At 44.1% G+C, this 20,037-nt stretch overlaps 1 protein-coding gene across 2 annotated transcripts in view; it reads left to right on the forward strand.

Moving 5' to 3' along the window:
- Positions 1–424: 424 nt before the first annotated feature.
- Slc18b1 (solute carrier family 18 member B1) overlaps positions 425–20,037 on the forward strand; it is a 29,332-nt gene continuing 9,719 nt past the window's right edge. The window contains exons 1-6 of one of the 2 annotated variants that reach the window (XM_057761761.1): positions 425–607; positions 1,714–1,853; positions 9,353–9,448; positions 9,858–9,931; positions 11,618–11,765; positions 15,444–15,600. In XM_057761761.1, coding sequence (XP_057617744.1) covers positions 568–607; positions 1,714–1,853; positions 9,353–9,448; positions 9,858–9,931; positions 11,618–11,765; positions 15,444–15,600 — 655 coding nt within the window. In that variant the 5' untranslated portion in view covers positions 425–567. Of the gene's footprint in view, positions 674–1,713; positions 1,854–9,352; positions 9,449–9,857; positions 9,932–11,617; positions 11,766–15,443; positions 15,601–20,037 lie in introns of both variants that reach the window. The other variant, XM_057761762.1, reaches the window with a different exon arrangement.

Raw genomic sequence — 20,037 nt, forward strand, 5'->3', positions numbered from 1 at the left:
GTTTTTTCTGCAGGTGTCACACAAAGTTTCCTTCACTTCCGTTTCTGTGGTGTCTGTCCTTCAGCGATCACACACACCGTCACTCCCACCCATTAGGCAGGAGCCTAGTTTTCTTTTTTTTTTTTTTTTTTTTTTTGGTTTTTCGAGACAGGGTTTCTCTGTGTCTTTGGAGCCTGTCCTGGAACTAGCTCTTGTAGACCAGGCTGGTCTCGAACTCACAGAGATTCACCTGCCTCTGCCTCCCAAGTGCTGGGATTAAAGGAGTGCGCCACCACCGCCCGGCCCTAGTTTTCTTTAAAGAACACAATATTTGTCTTTCTCCACTTTATTCGGAACCCAGAGGTTGCGCCTGCGACCCGCAGGGGCGGGGACCCCAGCTCCGCCCCCACCCGCCCTCGCGCTCCTCAGTGCCCTGCTCCAGGGATCTGGAAGGGTTCCTGCAGCCGGCGCGGATCTCCGCCACTGGACCGGGAATGCGGAGTCCAGGCCCGGTAGAGCGACCGCTGCCTGCGCATCCAGTCCGCGGCGGTTGAAGCCGGTGTCGCCGGCGAACCGAAACAGCCGCTCATGGACACAGCGGGGTCCCCTGCTCCCGCGGGGACAGGAGGTGACCGTGATCGGCGCAGTCGCGCGCTGCCACTGGCTTCGGGCCTTTCTCTTTAACTAGGATCCAGTATGCTTAGCTTTGCTTTTATTTCCCCCTATTCTGAGACCTTCAACCAGGGTGGTGCCTGACCTGTCTACGGAGTCCAGGCCAGCATTTCTTTTCTCCGGTTTGGGAACTGCATATGCATATAAGCTATGCTTTTTAAGTAGGGTGTTTCAGAATGCCTTCAAATCAACACCACATCGTCTGGCCTAAACTGTTTTCTTGGTCTCCGGCTGCTCCCTTGCCTTCTCCTTACGTTTAACGTTCTCTCGTTTCCCTTCTTCAACTCGGGCATTTATAAAGAATTCTAGAGACTTTCTCATCTTGCACAGGAGTTTTCCACCGGGCCTACAGTGGCTACCTCTGGAAAAACAGCAGATCAAATGCATTTTCTTCTTTTTGTCCCCCCTCAGAATCATTCAATTTAAAAACGGCTAGGGAATCTGCTTGGACATTTGAAACTGAGTGACTGATTGGTTCTTTGTCAGTTTTAATATGGGAACAAATGCTTAAGGAGTTGATTCAAAAATCTAGTAGTTAGTGTTGGAAACAACTTGGTTCTGACCTTCTTTACATACTCGTGAGTCTTGCCTTTCTAGAATGTTAAAGTTCACCAATGCTATGACTGGCAAAGAGCTAACACTGCCGTTTAAACATTTAAATCCTGACTGAGTCTATGTAGCCCGTGAAACCAATACCTTGAGAAAATGAGGCGTCTTTCTTTAGAGCCCTCCCTATGCCTCTATTGACAAAGTACCCTGGTGCTTATCATTGTAGGAAATTTCTGGAATAAACTTACAGTCTCACTAAAGGTCAAGGTAGATCAGATGGCTTATTTTCTGCACCTGAAATTCAAACAGAAGAGTCTATGCATGAAAGCACTGTTCCAGATTTGTAGTGATGTTCCAGGATTGTTTAGTTGGGTCATAGCGGCTATATGTAGAATAGCCTTTTAGCTCAGCAAGTGTGTTCAGAGTCTACTAACGCCACAGTAAAATGTCACTTGTGTGTTTTACCCAGAATCCCAACTACACCCCTATAATAGCAGTCTGCTTGCCTTCAAGGGGATGGCTTTGGAGGAAGTACAAGAGAAACATCCAGGAGACTTTCAAGAGAACAGATTTACGTACTGGTATCAGCAGCTTCCATGAACTTGGGTTGCATGATGGCCTATTCCATCCTTGGACCGTTTTTCCCCAAGGAGGTAAGACATTTTTGTATCCGTATAAACTAAATTTTAGAAAGCTCTTTAGTTATCTAATTTTAAGGATATGAATGTAAGATTATGGGGAGGGGGTGTGGCTCAGCAGTCAAGAGTGTCCTGCTCTTCTAGATGACCTGAACTCACCCAGCAGCCGCATCAAGAAGCTCATAACCATCCTTAACTCTAGGTCCAGAGGAATCTTGTGCTCACATGTAAATATCTCCATCTTGACACTTATGCATATACATAATTAAAATTCTTCAAAATCAAATATAAAAATGTGCCTACAGTATAGGTACTATGTGTGTGTTATATGATGATGTGTATGCTGTATGTATGTGTGTGTTGGGGATGGATATTAGCCCACTTATGCACAGAGGTCAGAGGTCAATGTCAGGCATCTTCATTAAGACGGGGTCTGTTACTGAACTTGGAGCTCACCAGTTCAGCTCGACCAGTTAGCAAGCAAGCTTCTGCCTCCACCCCGCAGGGCTCCTTTTAGAGATGTGTGCTGCCATTTCCCCGACCCCTTCCAGGCTCCTATTACAGATGTGTGCCAACAAGCTCAGCGTTTTATGTGGATCTTCTGGGTAACACAATAAGCACATTACCTAGCGTCATCTCCCTCGCTCTCTTCCCCTGCCAAAAAAATATTTCTTAATGTTTAATATCAGAAAAAAAGAACATCCTCTTGCTGGGCAATTCCCAAAATAGACTTGACTCTCTAAATATTATTTATTTTACCATGAAGTTTGATTAATCTTTACTTGGCTCCTATAGCTGAAAAAAAGATTCACCAAATGACCAGATGCCGATGTTGCCAAAAGACTATACCTCTGTATGCTGGTTTGGGGAATATATATATTCCCAAATATAATTAGAATTAGATTGTTTGTAGCCAAGTGTGGTGGCTCACACCTTTAATTTGAGGACTCAGAAGGCACAGGCAAGTGGCAGATTCTAGGAATTTTGAGGCCAGTTTTGTCTATAAATGAGTTCCAAGCAGTCATGTCTCTGAGGGCGGGGTAGGCCAGGAGATTCATTCTGAATTTATTATGCACTGCAGAAGTAATGTTTACACAAAGGAAGGAATCTGATTCGCGTTGCCAGGCTCCCTCTAATCTTTGCCCTTTACGTGATATTAGGAACCGTAGCTGGTGGCACAGAGGTCCATCAGCAGTATGGAGTCCATGCATGTAAGACGGATTGAAGGGAACTAGTTTGGACAAGTTCAGACAATATGTCCACACGTTTATTTTGTGTATCTTGCCAGCGTTTTGGTCCACAGCACACTGATAACTTCTCAGTTCTCAAACTGCCTTAATAGCATGGCATCCTTCACTCGGTGAGCTACCAGAGAGGCTTTTCTGCTAAAGGAACAACGTGGCTCCATACTGATACAACACTCATGGTTTCCAACACATGTTGCCACCCATTTTGGTGCCCACAGCCATCCTATAAGGAGAGAGAATAGCGAGGATCTCATTGTGTTCCTTTAAAATAGCAGTCTCAGAAGTGAAGGGATTTCCCAGTTAGTCCAGTTTCCCTGGAGGGTTAAGTTCCTACCCTGGGTTCATTGAGTTGTAGATATGCCCAGGCAAAGAAAAGCCAGCAAGTGCCCCTGTCTTCTTTGTTCATTACAAACCAAAAATATGAGAAAAGGATGGGAGGAAAGAAGGAGGAGAATCGATTCAGATTTGGGGTATCCTTTAAGGTAAAGATGGCCAGAAGTGATGATGCTGAGGAGGGAGGGATGCTTGCTTCACTATCCTTGGGGAGAATCAAGCCAAGAAGAAAGGTGTGGTACTGAGACTTTTTCAGGTGAAATGAGGTGTGGCGTGAGAAAGGGAAGCTTCTATGGTAAATAGCAGGGAGGAGGGCGTCATTGCAGATGTGGTCAGGGGAAGAGCAGAGTGAATGGAATATTTATTTATTTATTTATTCTTTTTTGGTTTTTAGAGACAGGGTTTCTCTGTGTAACAGCCATAGCTGTCCTGGAAATTACTTTGTGACCAGGCTGGCCTTGAACTCACAAAGATCCACCTTCCTCTGCCTCCCTGGAAGGTATGCTCAGGACTCGATGGGAGAGCATCAGAGATTTGGGTTCTGTGAAAAAATAAGTGTTGGGAGCTACTAAGGCAGTGGTTCTCAACCTCCCTAAGGCTGTGACCTCTAAGGCAGCGTTCTTAACCTCCCTAAGGCTATCACCCTTTAATACAGTTCCTCATGTTGTGGGGAACTCCCCAACCATAAAATTATTCTCGTTGCTACTTCATAACCGTAGTATGAATTGTAATGCGAATATCTGATGTGCAGGATATCTGATATGCCTCCCCTGTTAAAGGGGTCATGACCCACAGGTTGAGAACTACTGCTCTAAGGTTCTAGAGTGTGTCTTAGGGTTTCTATTGCTAAGATGAAAGACCAGGACCAGGAAGCAAGTTGGGGAAGAAGGGGTTGATTTGGTTTACACTTCCACATCTGTTCATCACTGAAGGAAGTCATGTCAGGAACCCAGTGCAGAAACCCAGAGGCAGGAGCTGATGTAGAGGCCATGGAGGCGTGCTGCTTACTACCTTGCTTCTAATGGCTTGCTTGGCCTGTTTTCTTATAGAGCCTGCTCAAGGGTGGCTTCATCAACCATGCCCCATCAATCACTAATTAAGAAAATGCCCTACAGGCCTGCCTATAGCCTGATTTTTTTTTAATTTAATTTATTTATTTTTATTTTGAAACAGGGTTTCAGTCCTGGCTGTCCTGGCACTAGCTCTTGTAGACCAGGCTGGCCTCAAACTCACAGAGATCTGCCTGCCTCTGCCTCCTGAGTGCTGGGATTAAAGGCGTGCGCCACTACCACCAGGTTTATATCCTGATTTTATTGAGGCATTTTTTTCTGAGTGCTCTGTCATCATGTACACCTACAGACCAGCAGAGGGTACCAGATCCCATTACAATCTAGTAGCTGTGAGCTACTATGTGGTTGCTGGGAATTGAACTCAGGGCTTCTGGAAGAGCAGCTAGGGCTCTTAAGTGTTGAGTCATCTCCCTAGCCCCCGAGGCATTTTTTGTTTTGTTTTGTTTTGTTTTTCAAGACAGGGTTTCTCTGTACCTTTGGAGCCTATCCTGGAACTAGCTCTCATAGACCAGGCTGGTCTCGAACTCACAGAGATCCACCTGCTGAGGCATTTTTTTCAATCGTGGCTCCTTCCTTTCCAGTGACTCTGGCTTGTGTCAATTTGGCATAAAACTAGCCATCACAGAAGGGGAAAACCAGCAGAAATTCAGTTTCTCCTGTGGCCTCAAAAAGCATAGATGTCTCCCTCTTCTCCAGCAAGCAGTTCTTCCGTACCAGCCACAGCAGTGTCCCCTAATCCAGGACAGCCGTGACTGTCACCTGGAGATATTGCAGTCCCAAGACTGACCCCTGCCTTCAAATGCCAGCAGCAGATGCCATGTTGTCTAACCAGGATCTTGTGACTGACTATAAGTTAGGGTGCATACATACCCTCCTTGGATTCAATTGGTTTGTTTAATTGGCCACAGAACCCAGGGAAACACTTAAGGGTACGGATTTATTATACATGAGGTAATGCATTGGGTGACGTGTTGCACATTAGGAGCATCCACACTTTCAGCTGTGTAGAAACTCTGAGCCCTGTGTTTTCAGGGCCTTGTGCACATGATAGTTTACAGACTGGGTGTAGAATGTCAGTCACGCACGACAGTCAGGTTCTTTTTGTTCCCTTTATAATATTCCTCCCCTCAGGCTATGAGACAGAACCCAGCAGGCAGAGATGAACAAGGAGATCTTTTTTTTTTTTAAGATTTATTTATTGTACATACTGTATTCAGTCTACATTTTGCCTGCACACCAGAAGAGGGCATTGGATCTCATCATAGATGGCTGTGAGCCACCATGTGGGTGCTGGGAATTGAACTTACGACCTCTGGAAGTGCTCTTAACCTCTGAGCCATCTCTTTAGCCGAAGACAGGGAGATCTCAATGGCTCGCTAGCCAGCCGCATTTAGCCGAATGCCAAGCTGCTTCGGCGAGAGACCCTGTCTGAAGGCCACGAGGAGGGCAGTAGCAGAAGACACCGATGTCCGGCTCTGGCCTCTTCTGTAGGCTCCTATCTGAATGCACCTAGGTAGTCGCATGCTTGTGTACTCACACACACACACGTACACACAGACTGTGGTTAGAGGAGAAAAGGAAAAGAAATGCAACTGTGGCTACTGTAGAGAACACAGTTTTAAAATATGAATATATGCTGGGCCGTGGTGGCGCACGCCTTTAATCCCAGTACTCGGGAGGCAGAACCAGGCCAATCTCTGTGATTTCGAGGCCAACTTGGTCTACAGAGTGAGTTCTAGGACAGGATCCAAAGCTACAGAGAAACCCTGTCTCAATATGTACACACACATTAATTTTTAAAGATTTATTTGGTTTTTGCATGTATGTGTCTGTACCTCATACATGCAGTCCCTCAGAGGTCAGAAGAGGGTAGATTCTGCAACACAAATTCTAATTGGTCTTCATAAACAAAACCCAGAGTCAGATATTAGGGTGTGAAAGCTGACGGATCAGAGAAACAGTGAAGCCAGACACTAGAGAGACCTTTACTTCTCCTAAATCCTCATCTGAAAATGCGGTCCTGTCCTCAGACTGCACCTCCGGACTGCATCTGTCTCCACCAAACCTCAGACTGCACTGAGCTCCTGTTTCCTCCCGCCTTATATTCCTCTCTCTGCCCAGCCATATCACCCCTGTCTCCACCTCCCTAATGCTGGGTTTAAAGGTGTGGGATCCCAAGTGCTGGGATCACCTTTGTGATTCAATCTAGTGTAGCCCAGGGTGGCCTTGAACACACAGCAAATCCTCTGCCTCTGTCTCCCAAGTTCTGGGATGCAAGGTGTGTGCCACTACTTCCTACCTTTTAGTGACTTAACTCTGCACTCTAATCATCAGGCAAGCTTTATTGGCTAAAACACAAACAAAATATGTGAGCTTATTTTCCCTGGAACTGAAGTTATGGATGGTGTGAGCCATGCAAGAGCATCAGCTGCTCTTAACTGCCTATCCGTCTGCCCAGGCCCAAGGATGTATTCTGGAAGGTTTTCAGGTATGTGCACTGTGTAGAGTTGTTTGATGCTGTGGCAAAAGGATGAATTAAAACCACTCGCCTGCCCGTAAGTACTCATAGCTAACACAGCCTGACACAGAAAAGATATGTAGAAGTCACTGCTGACCCAGAGGACAGCCACATGAGGGTCAGGCTTCACACGCTGAGACCAAATTGCATAGTTCATCCTTAAAAATTGTTCCTTTTTTTTTTTTTGATACAGGGTTTCACTATGTAGCTCTAGATGGCCTAGTATTTGCTATGAGACCTAGCTGGCCTCAAACTCACAGAGATCCCCATGCCTCACCCTCCTGAGTGGTGGAATTAAAGGTGTGTATCACATGCTCAACTAAAAGCATATTTTAACCCTTAAATGGATATAGCAATAGCCCACTGTGGCGATCTGAGGCAAGACAGGGAAAATTAAGGGGACATTTGCATGGCTATTGTAAAGACGGGTAGAGTGCTCCTCTTCTGAGAAGCACACACCCACGTTTGGGTGTGTGCTAACCCTTCATAAGTGCCTCTCTCCATCTCTAAGCTCTACCCCCTTTCTCTCACCACTGTTTATTCTTCAATCTATTTAAAATATAATAAACTCCATCTGTACCTCATACTAAGCCCCACTTTGCTTCATATTGACTTGTCTTTTTTTTTTAAAAAAAATATTTACTTATTATTTATACAGTGTTCAGTGTGAATGCCAGAAAAGGGAACCAGACCAAATTACGGATGGTTGTGAGCCACCATATGGTTCCTGGGAATTGAACTCAGAACCTCTGTAAGAGCAGCCAGTGCCCTTAACCTCTGAGGCATCTCTCTAGCCCCTTGACTTGTCTTGAAATTCTTTCTCTACAGTGAAGTAAAGAATACGGGCTTCAGGATGGGGACACAGCTCAGTTGGTAGCATGTTTGTCTAGCACACATAAAGCCCTGTCTTTGGACCCAAGCATCATATGAACATCACATAAAGGTGATGGTACAGGCCTATAATCTCAGTACTCAGGAGACCGAGCTCAGCAGAAGAATCGGGAGGACTTCAAAGTCAGCCTCAGCTATGTAGCAAGTCTTAGGCCAGCCTGGACTACATTGAACCCTGTTTCAAAAAGCCATAAAAAGATAACAAAATAAAAAGAAGCTCAGCTTTAGCTGAGTAGAGGTCTCTGAAAAGAACTTCTGAGGTTCCTAGAGGTGGCAGCAGAGAGCTCTGTCTATGGCCACCACCATACTAGGGCTCACAGGGCAACCGCCTCACTGGGGCTCACAGGGCAGCCATACTTGCACAGTTAGGAGCTGAAGAGATGGCTCAGTGGTTAAGGACAACTTGCTGCTCATGCAAGGGACATGAGACCAGTTCCCGGCACCAACACAGTGGCTCACAACTGCTTGTAACTTCATTCCCAGGGGACCCGTGCTCCATAGCCTCTTGCACACTCGTGGCACACATACCTACACTCAAGCACACACATAGAAATAGATTCAGAATAAGGGCTACATCATCTGTCACAAAGTTCAGAGGTCCCTGGTGGAACAGGCTATAATGTTAATAATTCCTGCATATGGAGAGTAAATACCCCGGGGTGTCAGGAGAGTGTGGACGGTGGGGAGCATCCTCTGTCTGCATTGCTCACAGGAAGGCAAACTCTTCCCAGGTTAAGCACGGCAGAAGTCATGGAGCAGACTGGTTGGGCCCTCACATGATGCGCATGACTCCATTTGCCATTCATGGGATTTCCTCTTCTTGAGGATTTTTGGTTTTGTTTATTTTCTTCGAGAACTGAGAGCTGGCATGTGATTATTTTTGCTTCTGTTTTTGGTGGAGATGCAATTCTGTAACTAAAATGGCACTAAAAAGGAAGTCGGTCACATCAAGTGTTTCCTGAGTCCCATGACTGAAAGAAGAGTCCAGGTTTCCTCATCTGAAGTATTGCGTGCGCGCACGCGTGTGTGTATGTGTGTTTAACATTCTGTAATACTGACTTTTATCCAGATAGAGGGAATTCTTTATAGGCATCCTAAGGGAATTATTTCATATCAGTGTCTAGATTTTATCATCTACTTTCCTGTTTTTCCTTACCCTACTTATATAAACCTTTTAAATAACAGAAATTGGAAGGTTTGAGCAGAGAGATAGAGTAGGGGCAGGAGCCACCAAAATTAATTATGTATGAAAATGTTACAAGGAACCTGCTACTTGGTAAGTTAATATCTACAAAAGGAACGTCCATTCTACGGACATTGTAGTGCCTCCCCAAATCTTGGAAATTACTATACACACATGAAAGTCACAGGGTGCCGTTCTGACCCAATTCTATTGTCTTCCCACCAGTGCTGTTTTGCTTTTCCAATTTTATTCCCATTTCTGCTTATTCTAAGGCAGAAAAGAAGGGGGCCAGCAACACCATGATTGGGGCGATCTTCGGATGCTATGCTTTATTTGAGTTGCTGGCATCTTTAGTGTTCGGAAAATACGTAAGTATTGGCGTTCATATACATATTTTAGCTTTCAAAAATCATGTGGCGTGTTACTGTAATTTACCAATCTAGAATGTCTATGTATATAGAAATGATAGTGTTACATTTATATGAATTATGCCACAGTTCTATTATGGTGGTTGATTAGTTAGTCTCTTTCATGTTTATATATAGCTTGTATTACAGTTTTTTTTTTTTTTTTTTTTGGTTTTTCGAGACAGGGTTTCTCTGTGGCTTTGGAGCTTGTCCTGGAACTATGTATTACAGTTTTTAAATAGTTAATTTAATACATTAACTACACATGCTTTCCTGCAATTTTCTATGTTCTGATATAGTGGATTTGTTTATGTAAATGTAGACTTGTTGAAGCAATCCATTTATTGCTCTTTTTTGACTTTTATTATAGCTTGTACAGATTGGAGCCAAATTTATGTTTATAGCAGGGATGTTTATCTCAGGAGGAGTTACAATTCTCTTTGGGTAAGTAATCTAATCTGTTAGGAAACACTGGCGGATTTCAAAGTCTATTGGCGAAAATGTTCATGGCTTTGAAATTTTTCTTAAACTTTTATTGTTATTTGTGTCTGATGGGGGTGCTGACATGTGGGGGACAGAGGACAGTGCTGTGGCGTTGTTCCTCCCAGTCCAACTTTACGTGGATCCCAGGTATTGAACTCAGGTTGCCAAGTGTGTGGTGTGAGCACCTTACCCACTGAACCAGTCACTCACCCACTAATGGCTCTCTTTTTTGTTTTGTTTTCAGAGACAGGGTTTCTCTGGGTAGCCTTGGCTGTCTGTAGACCAGGCTGGACTAGAACTCACAGAGATTCACCTGTCTCTGTCTCCTGAGCACAGGGATTAATGGTGTGCTCCACCACCGCCCAGCAGTCAATGGCTCTTTAGACCCATCTGTCCCAATCACTACTCTGTTCTCAGATGAGTGACCCGTGAGTGGTGCAGGTGGGTGGACAGCAAACAGAAATGTCGTTGACCTTAAGAAGAGAGCTCTCCAAGGTGACCTGCTAAGCTGCCTGCTGAACTAGCACACTTGGAATCCTAGCATTTGGGAGGCAATGGAGGAGAACCTCGAGTTCGAGGCCAGCCTAGACTATGCAGGAATACCCTGTCTTAAAACAGCAAGAGAGAGAACAGAATGGTGGCTCCCGAACTCTTCCACCAGGTCTCCTGTGGGTGCTCATGATGGGAACTCAGTAGTCTTCTGAGTCACGAAGACTCTATTTCTTACAGGATCAGCCCAGAGACACCTGGCTGCTGAAACAGCATCTTCAGAAATCTTTCTTAGCTTCCTGCTTTTCTCTTCTTCTGGTGCAATGTTCCTAGACAAGCTCCCTAGACCCCCTCCTTTTCTCTTGTTGTTTTTGAGAAGGTGTATCACTGTGTAGCCATGAGGGACTGGGAACTTGTTTCGTAGACCCAGATGGCCTTGAACTCATAGAAATCTACCTGCCTAGGCTTGGGAATGCTGAGATTAAAGGTGTGGCCTTGCTCTTTCATATTCCCTGATAAAAAGTGCACTCACTGTTTGCATAACATTTAAATTGTACCAGGTTTCAAAAGTGTCCAGGAAGTAACTTAAGGGCTATAAACATTGTCTCTGAACAGTGTACTTGACTACTACCTTGGGTGAAGCCTTGGGTTCAACACAGCACCATAATACATCAGCAAATATTTAAAAGTAGAAATGCATTTGGTGAAATGAACATTGGCTATAGCAAGCAGTATTTTTTTTTATGTCAGGGACTTGAGAATCTTCTGATTGTGATACCTAGGGTGGATCTTGCTATCATAGTCTTCTGTAAGTCCAGGGGACTTCTGATTTCCAAAGAGGTCTACTTAGTATTATCATCAGAAGGGGGACAGCTAAGCTGTCATTATGACTCAAATTATAGCAAACATAAAAAAACAGCAATTCCCTGTAGAAAGTGTGACAAACCAACTCTTTGGAAGATATCCAAAGAGACTTTATCTAATAACTTTGGCTAGTATGGCCATCTTTTTTTTTTAGTAAATAATAAATGTGGTTTATTTTTTAAGAAGAAAACAGAAAACAGATTAATGTGGACAGTAGTACGGCCATCTTCAAGAAGCAGAGTGCATTAAAAAATTAGAACCAGTTTGACACTTGACAATTGTGTTCTTTTTCAGTGTCTTGGACCAACTTCCAGAAGGACCCATATTTATTGTCATGTGTTTTCTGGTGAGAATCGTAGATGCCATAGGCTTTGGTGCAGCGATAACAGCGTCGTCTTCTATCCTGGCAAAGGCTTTCCCAAATAATGTGGCTACTGTCTTGGTATGTAATTTGAACTTTTTCTTACTTTCCTTTTCATCTGTTTCTACATGCTTTTCCCCACTCTCTTGTGTATTTTCCTCCTTTTATCATGATTTCTATTTCCTAAAGTAAAGTACGAAAATAAAAAGCACAGCATATCTGGGTGTGGTGACATATACCTGTAACCCACTACTTGGGAGGTGAAGGCTGGAGCATCAAAAGTTTGAAGCCAGTGTGGGCGACACAGTGAGTCACTTTCTGGAAAACAAAAACAAATAAATGACGACCCTCTGAAATGATTACCTAATTCTTTTTTTGTTTGTTTGGTTTTTGTTTTTTCCAGACAGGGTTTCCCTGTAGCTTTGGAGCCTGTCCTGGAACTAGCTCTTGTAGACCAGGCTGGCCTCAAACTCACAGAGATCCTCCTACCTCTGCCTCCCGAGTGCTGGGATTAAAGGTGTGTGCCACCACTGCCCGGCCTAGTTATTCTTTATCAATAAAGTCAGATATCAGGGTAAGAACCTGAATGATCAGAGATCGGTTGAGGAGGGACAGGTGACCTATTTCTTTCGTTCCTCCTTCCAAAAGGGCTGAGACCCCCCCTATAATTCCCACCCTACTACTTCCTGTCTATCTGTCCTCAGTCCTCCAACACCTCTATGGTTAATTTTGGTCTCCTAGTAGCTAGCTCCACCCTCTGATTCAAAGCAAACTTTATTGTCAAAATGCAATCAAAATATCATACGGCAATCATCTGTGACAACTCTAGCATCGGAGGAGAGGGTTTAAAAAGATGGTGAAGCCTTGAATGCTGGCTCATGTCGTGAATCCCAGGCCAAGGCCAGGTGGATCTCTGTGACAGAGGTCAGATTGGTCCTCAAAGCAAGTGCCAGGCCAGCCAGGGCTATACAGTGAGACCCCGTATCCAAAGAGAGATTTAAAAAGGCAGTGATCTTGAGTGTCTTAGGTGCTCTTCCTGGTCTTTGTATAGACACCTTGATGAGGAAATATTGGTCCTAACCAGTTTTTAAAATCACCCTTAAAATAATTTTTAAAGATTTGTTTTCTTTTTTAAGTGTTTGAACGTTTTGCCTGCATGTATGTATACATACCACAGGTGTTCCAGGGCTGCAGAAATCAGAAGAGGGAATCAAGCCCCCAGGAACTGGAGTTACGATGGCTGTAAGCCACACTGTGGGTGCTGGAAACAGAGCTCAGGTCCTCGGCAAGGGCTCTTAACTCCTGGGCCATCTCTCTAGCACCATCCCCACCCTCAAATTTTTTTTTTAAAGAATCACTTTTTGGGGCTGGAGAGATGGCTCAGAGGTTAAGAACACTGACTGTTCTTCCAGAGGTCCTGAGTTCAATTCCCAGCAACCACATGGTGGCTCACAGCCATCTATAATGAGATCTGGTGCCCTCTTTTGGCCTGTAGGCAGACATGGAAACTAACACTGTATACATAATAAACAAACAAACAAATAAATAAATAAACAAACAAATAAATAAATTTTTTTTAAAGAATCACTTTTTGTTCTTCTGAGTAGCATTTTGCTGCCTCCCTGTGATCCCGTGAGTAGGTCCTGCCTACAGCTTTCCTCTCATCTGGAAGTTTTCCCTCACGACAGGGGCTCCTCTCGTGAGCATCTTCCCTCTACTGTCCCCACATGCATGCAAGAGGTCTCAGAGGTCATCTTGAAAATGGTCAGAGCACTTACGCCTCCTCTGAGGCATGCCGTCTAATTTGACTTCACTGGCTTCTGCATGTGTCAGCTTGATTGTGGGCCAGCTTTTTCCACATAAAACTTGTGGACCTTTCAAAGAGCTGATGTTCTGTAAAACACCCTGGACATTGCTGTCCAGGAAATCCCTACAGTGGTGGCCATCATTTACTGACGTTTGAGATTGGCAGGAGAAAGTAGACTTGCCCTTCTGGTCTTGCAGCCAAAGCCAACGCATTCCACACGTTAGCTAATCTCGAGGGCTCTGTGTATCTTGTGGATCTTAAGATTGAATGTATTTAAAGGTTTAAAACGGTACAATGTTCTTAACAGTAATATCTTTTCCATAGGACTGTCTTATTTACCTTTAGTTAATCTTATGTAGAGTAAAAGTAAAAAGCTATAAAATGGAATATATGATATAGTAAATGTTTGACATATCTTTGCTGTTCTGACTTCATGTATACATCTGCTATCCAGGCACCCAGTGCCTGAACTGCTCCAAGCAGCTCAGTATCGCAGGCTGGTTCCCAAGATTGCGTATCTGTGCGTACACGCACGTATATATGCATATGGAGTGCAGCATGATTCCCCCACTTCTTTTCATTACAAATGTCATGGCTACTCACACCAGTTAACAACTTCTGATTCAACTGACAAGTTCACAGGCAAGGTGTCCGGTGTCTATGTATAAAAACCATCCTTATTCTTTTTTTCCTGGCTGTGTACAATTCCACTCTACTGATATAATCTTTTTTTAAATTGTTAGTGAGTATTTAAATCATTTGCATCTTTTTGTTTGTTTGTTTAGAACAGTGTCTCACACAACTCAAGCTGACTAGAACACTCAAAAGTTGACCCTGAACTCCTGGTCTTGCTGCCTGCCTCTCTTTCTCCTAGGTGCGAGGATTGCGCCAGGTGCCTGTCACCACACCTAGCTTGACGTTGCAAACAGTGTGACCACATCAATGTATAAACAAACGTGTGCGCGCGTGTGTGTATATATGTGTGTGTGTTAAAACCCTTTTTTCAAGTAGTACTCTCATAGTTTCTTTATTAAATTTTTTAAAATTTCATACATAAGTTCCACCCTGCTCTCCTCTTTAATTTCTGTTTGTGTGTGTGTGTGCATGTGTGTATGTGTATGTAGCTCTGTGTATGTGTGTTTATGTGTATATGTGTGTGTGTGTCTTTGTAAATACAGTCTCAACCAACTGAGCCCATTTACTGTTGCTGGGTTGGATAACCTACCTATCAGGGGGCTCTCCCCTGAGGGAAACTGAGTCTCACTTTCTAAGAGTGATTGATTACCTGTAGCTCTTCATTGGGGCATAAAGCTTTGCTAACTATCCCCATCCATATGACATGTCAGACTGGGTAGTCATTGCTTACCTTGTTTAGGTAACAGTATTGTTGAGACTTTACAGATGCAGCTTTCCTGTCGTGTCTACACACTGCTTGCAGCAGCTGTCCTGGGCCTCTGGTTCCTACAATCTTTTTGCCTCTTATTCCTTGATGTTCCCTGAGACTTGGTGGTAGGTGTTGTGATGCAGGTGTCTCAGCTGAGCATCCTGTGGTCAGTTGGCTTTGCATTCTGACCACTTGTAGGTCCCTGTAGTGGTTTCTATCAGCTCCAAAAAGAAGCTTCTTTGGTAAAGGGTAGAAACAACTCTTACCTAGGAATGTGAGGATAAATATTTTGAATGTGGTTACAAAGTCCACTTGTTTGGGAAAATGGCAGTTAGTAGGGTTTCCTCTAGAGTCCATGACCTCACCAGCTACAGGTAGGCTAGGTTTACAGTACCAGGCACTTTGAGACAGGCTCTTACTATGTCACCCTGGCTGGCCTGGAACTCACAGAGATCCATCTGCCTCTGCTTCCCAAGTGCTGAAATTGAAGACGTGTGCCATCATACCTGTCAGTCATAATTCTTCAGCTATAATACTATTAAATTTTCTTTTGTTCTTTCACTTTTAGGGGAGCCTTGAGGTTTTTTCTGGACTGGGGTTGATCGTAGGTCCCCCTTTAGGTGGCTTTTTGTATCAATCCTTTGGCTACGAGATGCCTTTTATTCTTCTGGGGTGCCTAGTTCTGCTCATGATACCACTCAACCTGTGTATTTTGCCTAGTTACGGTAAGTTCAAATTTTAATACTCATTTTAGAAATTTAACTTTACTTTTGCATCTTTGTAAACAATACCTTTACCATATATTTTGTGTAACACCTCTTTGTAGGATCCTCAAGAACTGGTTCTGTTTCCTAAAATATGGATAATTAGTTTATGATAATTTTTGCTTATAAAGGCCTAGGAATGCTGCTCAGTTAGTAGAGCACTTTCTTTCTTTTTCTTTTTCTTTTCTTTCTTTCTTTTTTTTGGTTTTTCGAGACAGGGTTTCTCTGTGGCTTTGGAGCCTGTCCTGGAACTAGCTCTTGTAGACCAGGCTGGTCTCGAACTCACAGAGATCCGCCTGTCTCTGCCTTCCAAGTGCTGAGATTAAAGGCCTGCGCCACCACAGTCCAGCTTAGTGGAGCACTTTTCTAGCATTCATGAAGCCCTAGGTTTGATTCCTACCTCCACATAGGCAGAACACAGTGGTGCAGGCCTTCAAAGCATCCTTAGCTACATCGTGAGTTTGAGGCCAGCCTGGGCTGCATGAGGCCCTCTCTTAAATAAACAAAACAAAAAGGCTTATCACAAAAATTTTCAGATTCTAGGAGAAACAATTAATTTCTGCTCACAAGCCATTATCATTGGACTGAACTAAACTTTCACCGGAAATTTCTGTGGGCAACACAGTTTGTCTACAAGGCTGTAAAGACGAGGGAAGATTCCCACAAGTCCTAGGTCAGCTTTGTTTCTTTCCTTTCTTTTTTTTTTTCTTTTCTCTTTTCATTTTTGGCTTTTTGAGACAGGGTTTCTCTGTAGCTTTGGAGCCTGTCCTGGAACTTTAGACCAGTCTGGCCTTGAACTCACAGAGATCCACCTGCCTCTGCCTCCCGAGTGCTGGGATTAAAGGCGTGCGCCGCCACCGCCCCTCTCTTTCTTTATTTCTTTATTTTTAGTGAGGTCTCTCTCCATAGCCCTGCGTAGGCAGACTTTCCTTTGTGCCTCCAGCACACAAATAACGATGCGGAGACTTATTATTAATTATGAAAGCTCAACCAATAGCTTAGGCTTGTTTCTCACTAACTCTTATAACTTAAATTAACCCATTTCTATTAATTTACTTTTTGGCTTATGGCTTTATTACATCATCTCAGTATTGCCCGTACTGTTTCCTCTGTGTCTCCGCCCTTCTTTTTCCCAGCATCCTCTGGGCCTGGAAACCCTGCCTAGCTATTGATTGTTCAGCAATACTAGTATTCAGCACGCAGGAATACTCCTCAACAGCCCTGGGTATCCTGGAACTCACTAGCTAGAACAGGCTGGCCTTGAGCTCGCAGAGATCCTCTGCCTCTACCACTTCTAATTCTCGGCCAACTTTGTGTACACAGGGAATTCCAGGCCATCTGGGGCATAGCATGGGACAATATGTCATTCCATCATAAAACATTCAACATAGGAGGGCACAGCCAATTCTTCCTTCCCAGTGGGCCTTCACCTGTCCGTTTAGCAGTGACAAGGATACAGGTCTCTGGCAGCAGTGATGGGAGTCAATCTGGCTTCAAAGCTTTTATCCCCATATAAATCAACCTTCCATGTATTGTCATGAGGGAGCAGCATGCTGGTAAGAGTTAACCAGTACAGGGAACACAGAACACCTTGCTCCATTAGGTAATACTTGTGGCTCATTTGTAGTTCTCTTTGTCCAGATGAGATTTACCGACCAGGGTTATATTCACTGTAAGCATTGTTTTTAATAGGGTTGATCAATAGCGTACACTTACCAGGTTAGTATTTAACAGAGCTGGAGAGTTAGCAGAGAGCTGGGAAACCAGGCACAACAGAGCAGGAGAGAGGCAATACCACAGTGCACCACAAGGGGCAGTTATCTTCTCTGCACTTGTAAGGAACCATTTCTTTTCCTTGATTTAGCATCCAGTCTGTGTCCTGGTTTGATGGATATTGGACTGAGAATTAAGAAGTAGTCAAAAAGAATCCTGGAGATGGCTCAGTGGTTAAGAGCCCTGGCTGCTTTTGCAGAGGACCAGGGTTCAAGTCCCAAAACCCAAATGGTGGCTCACAATCACCTGTAGCTCCAGTCCCAAGATAGAGCATCTTCTTCTATCTTCCACACCACCAACAACACATGGCAGCCACATGACACAGATATACACACAGGCAAAGAACCACATACATATAAAATAAATAGGTAATATGTAAAAAGAGATCAGCAATAATAATAAAGGTATAAAACAAGTAGAACTACTATAATTAAAGTTATTTAAAACTTAGGAACTCTTTGTTTCTGGAATTTTCTACTTGTTATGTACTTATTTACTTAATTATTATCATTATTTTGGTTTTTTGAGACAGGGTTTCTCTACATAGCCTGGTCATCCTAGAACAGGCTGGCCTTGAACTCAGTGATTCATCTGCCTCTGCTGGCATTAAAGGTGTGTGCCACCACCTCCCAGCTCTGTTTATTATTTTATATAGCACTGTTGACAGTATGGAAATACAGCCTCAGAAAGCAAAACCATTGCATTTGAACATTGCTAAGGGAGTAGATTATAAAGGTTCTCACGACAAAAAATGACAAGCATGTGGGGTAAAGCATAATGCATTTGATAAATACTTGGAATTACTCGTTCTGTTACACACCCATTCACACATGTGTACAAACATCAGTGTCATTCACCGCTGAGTGACATAACTTTTAAATTAAAAAATTTTTTTTTCTGAGACAGGGTCTTGCTACGGAGCCCCTGGAAGTCACTTTGTAGGCCAGGGTGGCCCTCCCGTCTCGGCCTGCAGCATGATGGGATTGCGGGCAAACTCAAAATCTAATCATTATATCCAGGAAACAAGTGCTGTCTCCTGAAAGCCTTTTGAGCAATTGCCGGGTGGAAGGAGAGCTGTCACGTGGTGTGGACTCTGAACTCTTCCCTCCCTCTGCCCACTCAGCCTGTGCCGTCTGTCATCTTTCCTGAGTATTCCTGGCTATCCTGGAACTCTCTGTACACCAAGCTTGCCTCGAATTCAGAGATCTGACTGCCTCTACCTTGATCGTGCTGGGATTAAAGGCATGCACCACCACTGCCCTGTTATTACTATCATTTTAAATTATGTGTCTGGGTGTTAGTATGAGTGTTTAAGTGTGGATGCCCACAGAGGCCAGAGGCATTGGATCTCTAGGAGCTGGAGCTACGGGTAATTGTGAGCTACTATATGTGGGTACTGGAAACTGAACTCTGGTTCTCTTGCAGAGACGTGCTCTCAATGGTTGAGCCATCTCTCCAGCCCATCTTTTGTAATTTTCAATTCAAATTCAATACAATTCAAAGTCCACACCTGGTTGACTCCCTGCTGGCAATATCTCATCGTACCACAAGGTGGCAGTTGTTCCCTCTCTGAATTGAAACAGGTACGCAAGGCAGTTTGGGGATTGAATTTAGGTCTGCGCTTTTGAAAAACAGACTGATAGTCTTGACTTAATCTCTGTATTCTGAAAATCCTCCTGAGAATATTACTGAAAATACCAGAAGTTCGTACACTCTTTTGAATTTTTGGACTTTGCGTACGCATGGCCGTTGTGAATGATGATGAAAGCTGTGGGCTCAGCGGGGGTCAGGGAGGGCTGATCCGACCTTCGGGAAGTTCCAGTTCACATCCTGTGTTGTTGTTTCTGTCTCGCATCGCAGTAACCAATCTAACCACGCACCCGAAAGGCGGGCGACAGGACTCTGCGCCAAGGGTCTGAGATGTACTTTTTGTGAACTCCGTAGTGATTTCTCGAGTGTTTTAAGGGTCACACAGAAGCCGCATCAGTTTTCAGAGCGATCTTTTCTTAAATAATCTGCCTTGGGGAGCGCGCCGAGGGCAGAGAGATGGCTGCATGGTTTCGAGCGCTTGCTGGTCTTCCCAGGACCGGGGATTAGTGTTGAAAATTTCCTAGAGAGAATAAAGCAGTCACTGGGACCGGAGGCTTGCAGGTAGCCACGCCTGCTCTTCAGAAGGGCATGAACATAGGGCTGACTGTTAGGAGGATTAGAGAACTGGTCTTAAAGGACAAAAGTAGTTCACACAAGTAATACCTCCTCTCTGTCTCCCAATGTAGTGTTTATTTTGCCCTCAGAAAATTAACTGGGTTTTGTCTTACAAAATAAAGTTGAATCCCTCTTTCTTTCTTTCTTTCTTTCTTTCTTTCTTTCTTTCTTTCTTTCTTTCTTTCTTTCCGTCTGTCTGTATGTCTGTCTGTCTGTCTTTGTTTTGGGGCATCCCTAGCTCTGTAGACCAGGCTGCTCTCAAACTCACAGATGTCCTCCTGCCTCAGCCTCCCAAGTGCTAGAATTAAAGGCTTGCCCCACTACCTCCCAGTGAGTCCCCCCTTAAGGGCACATTCATCCTCGGGGAAGCTCCAATGATACTTTTTCTGTAGCTGCAAACTGCACCGTCCCATCCAGGTG

Source organism: Chionomys nivalis, chromosome 2, assembly GCF_950005125.1.
Source record: "Chionomys nivalis chromosome 2, mChiNiv1.1, whole genome shotgun sequence".
NCBI lineage: Eukaryota > Metazoa > Chordata > Mammalia > Rodentia > Cricetidae > Chionomys > Chionomys nivalis.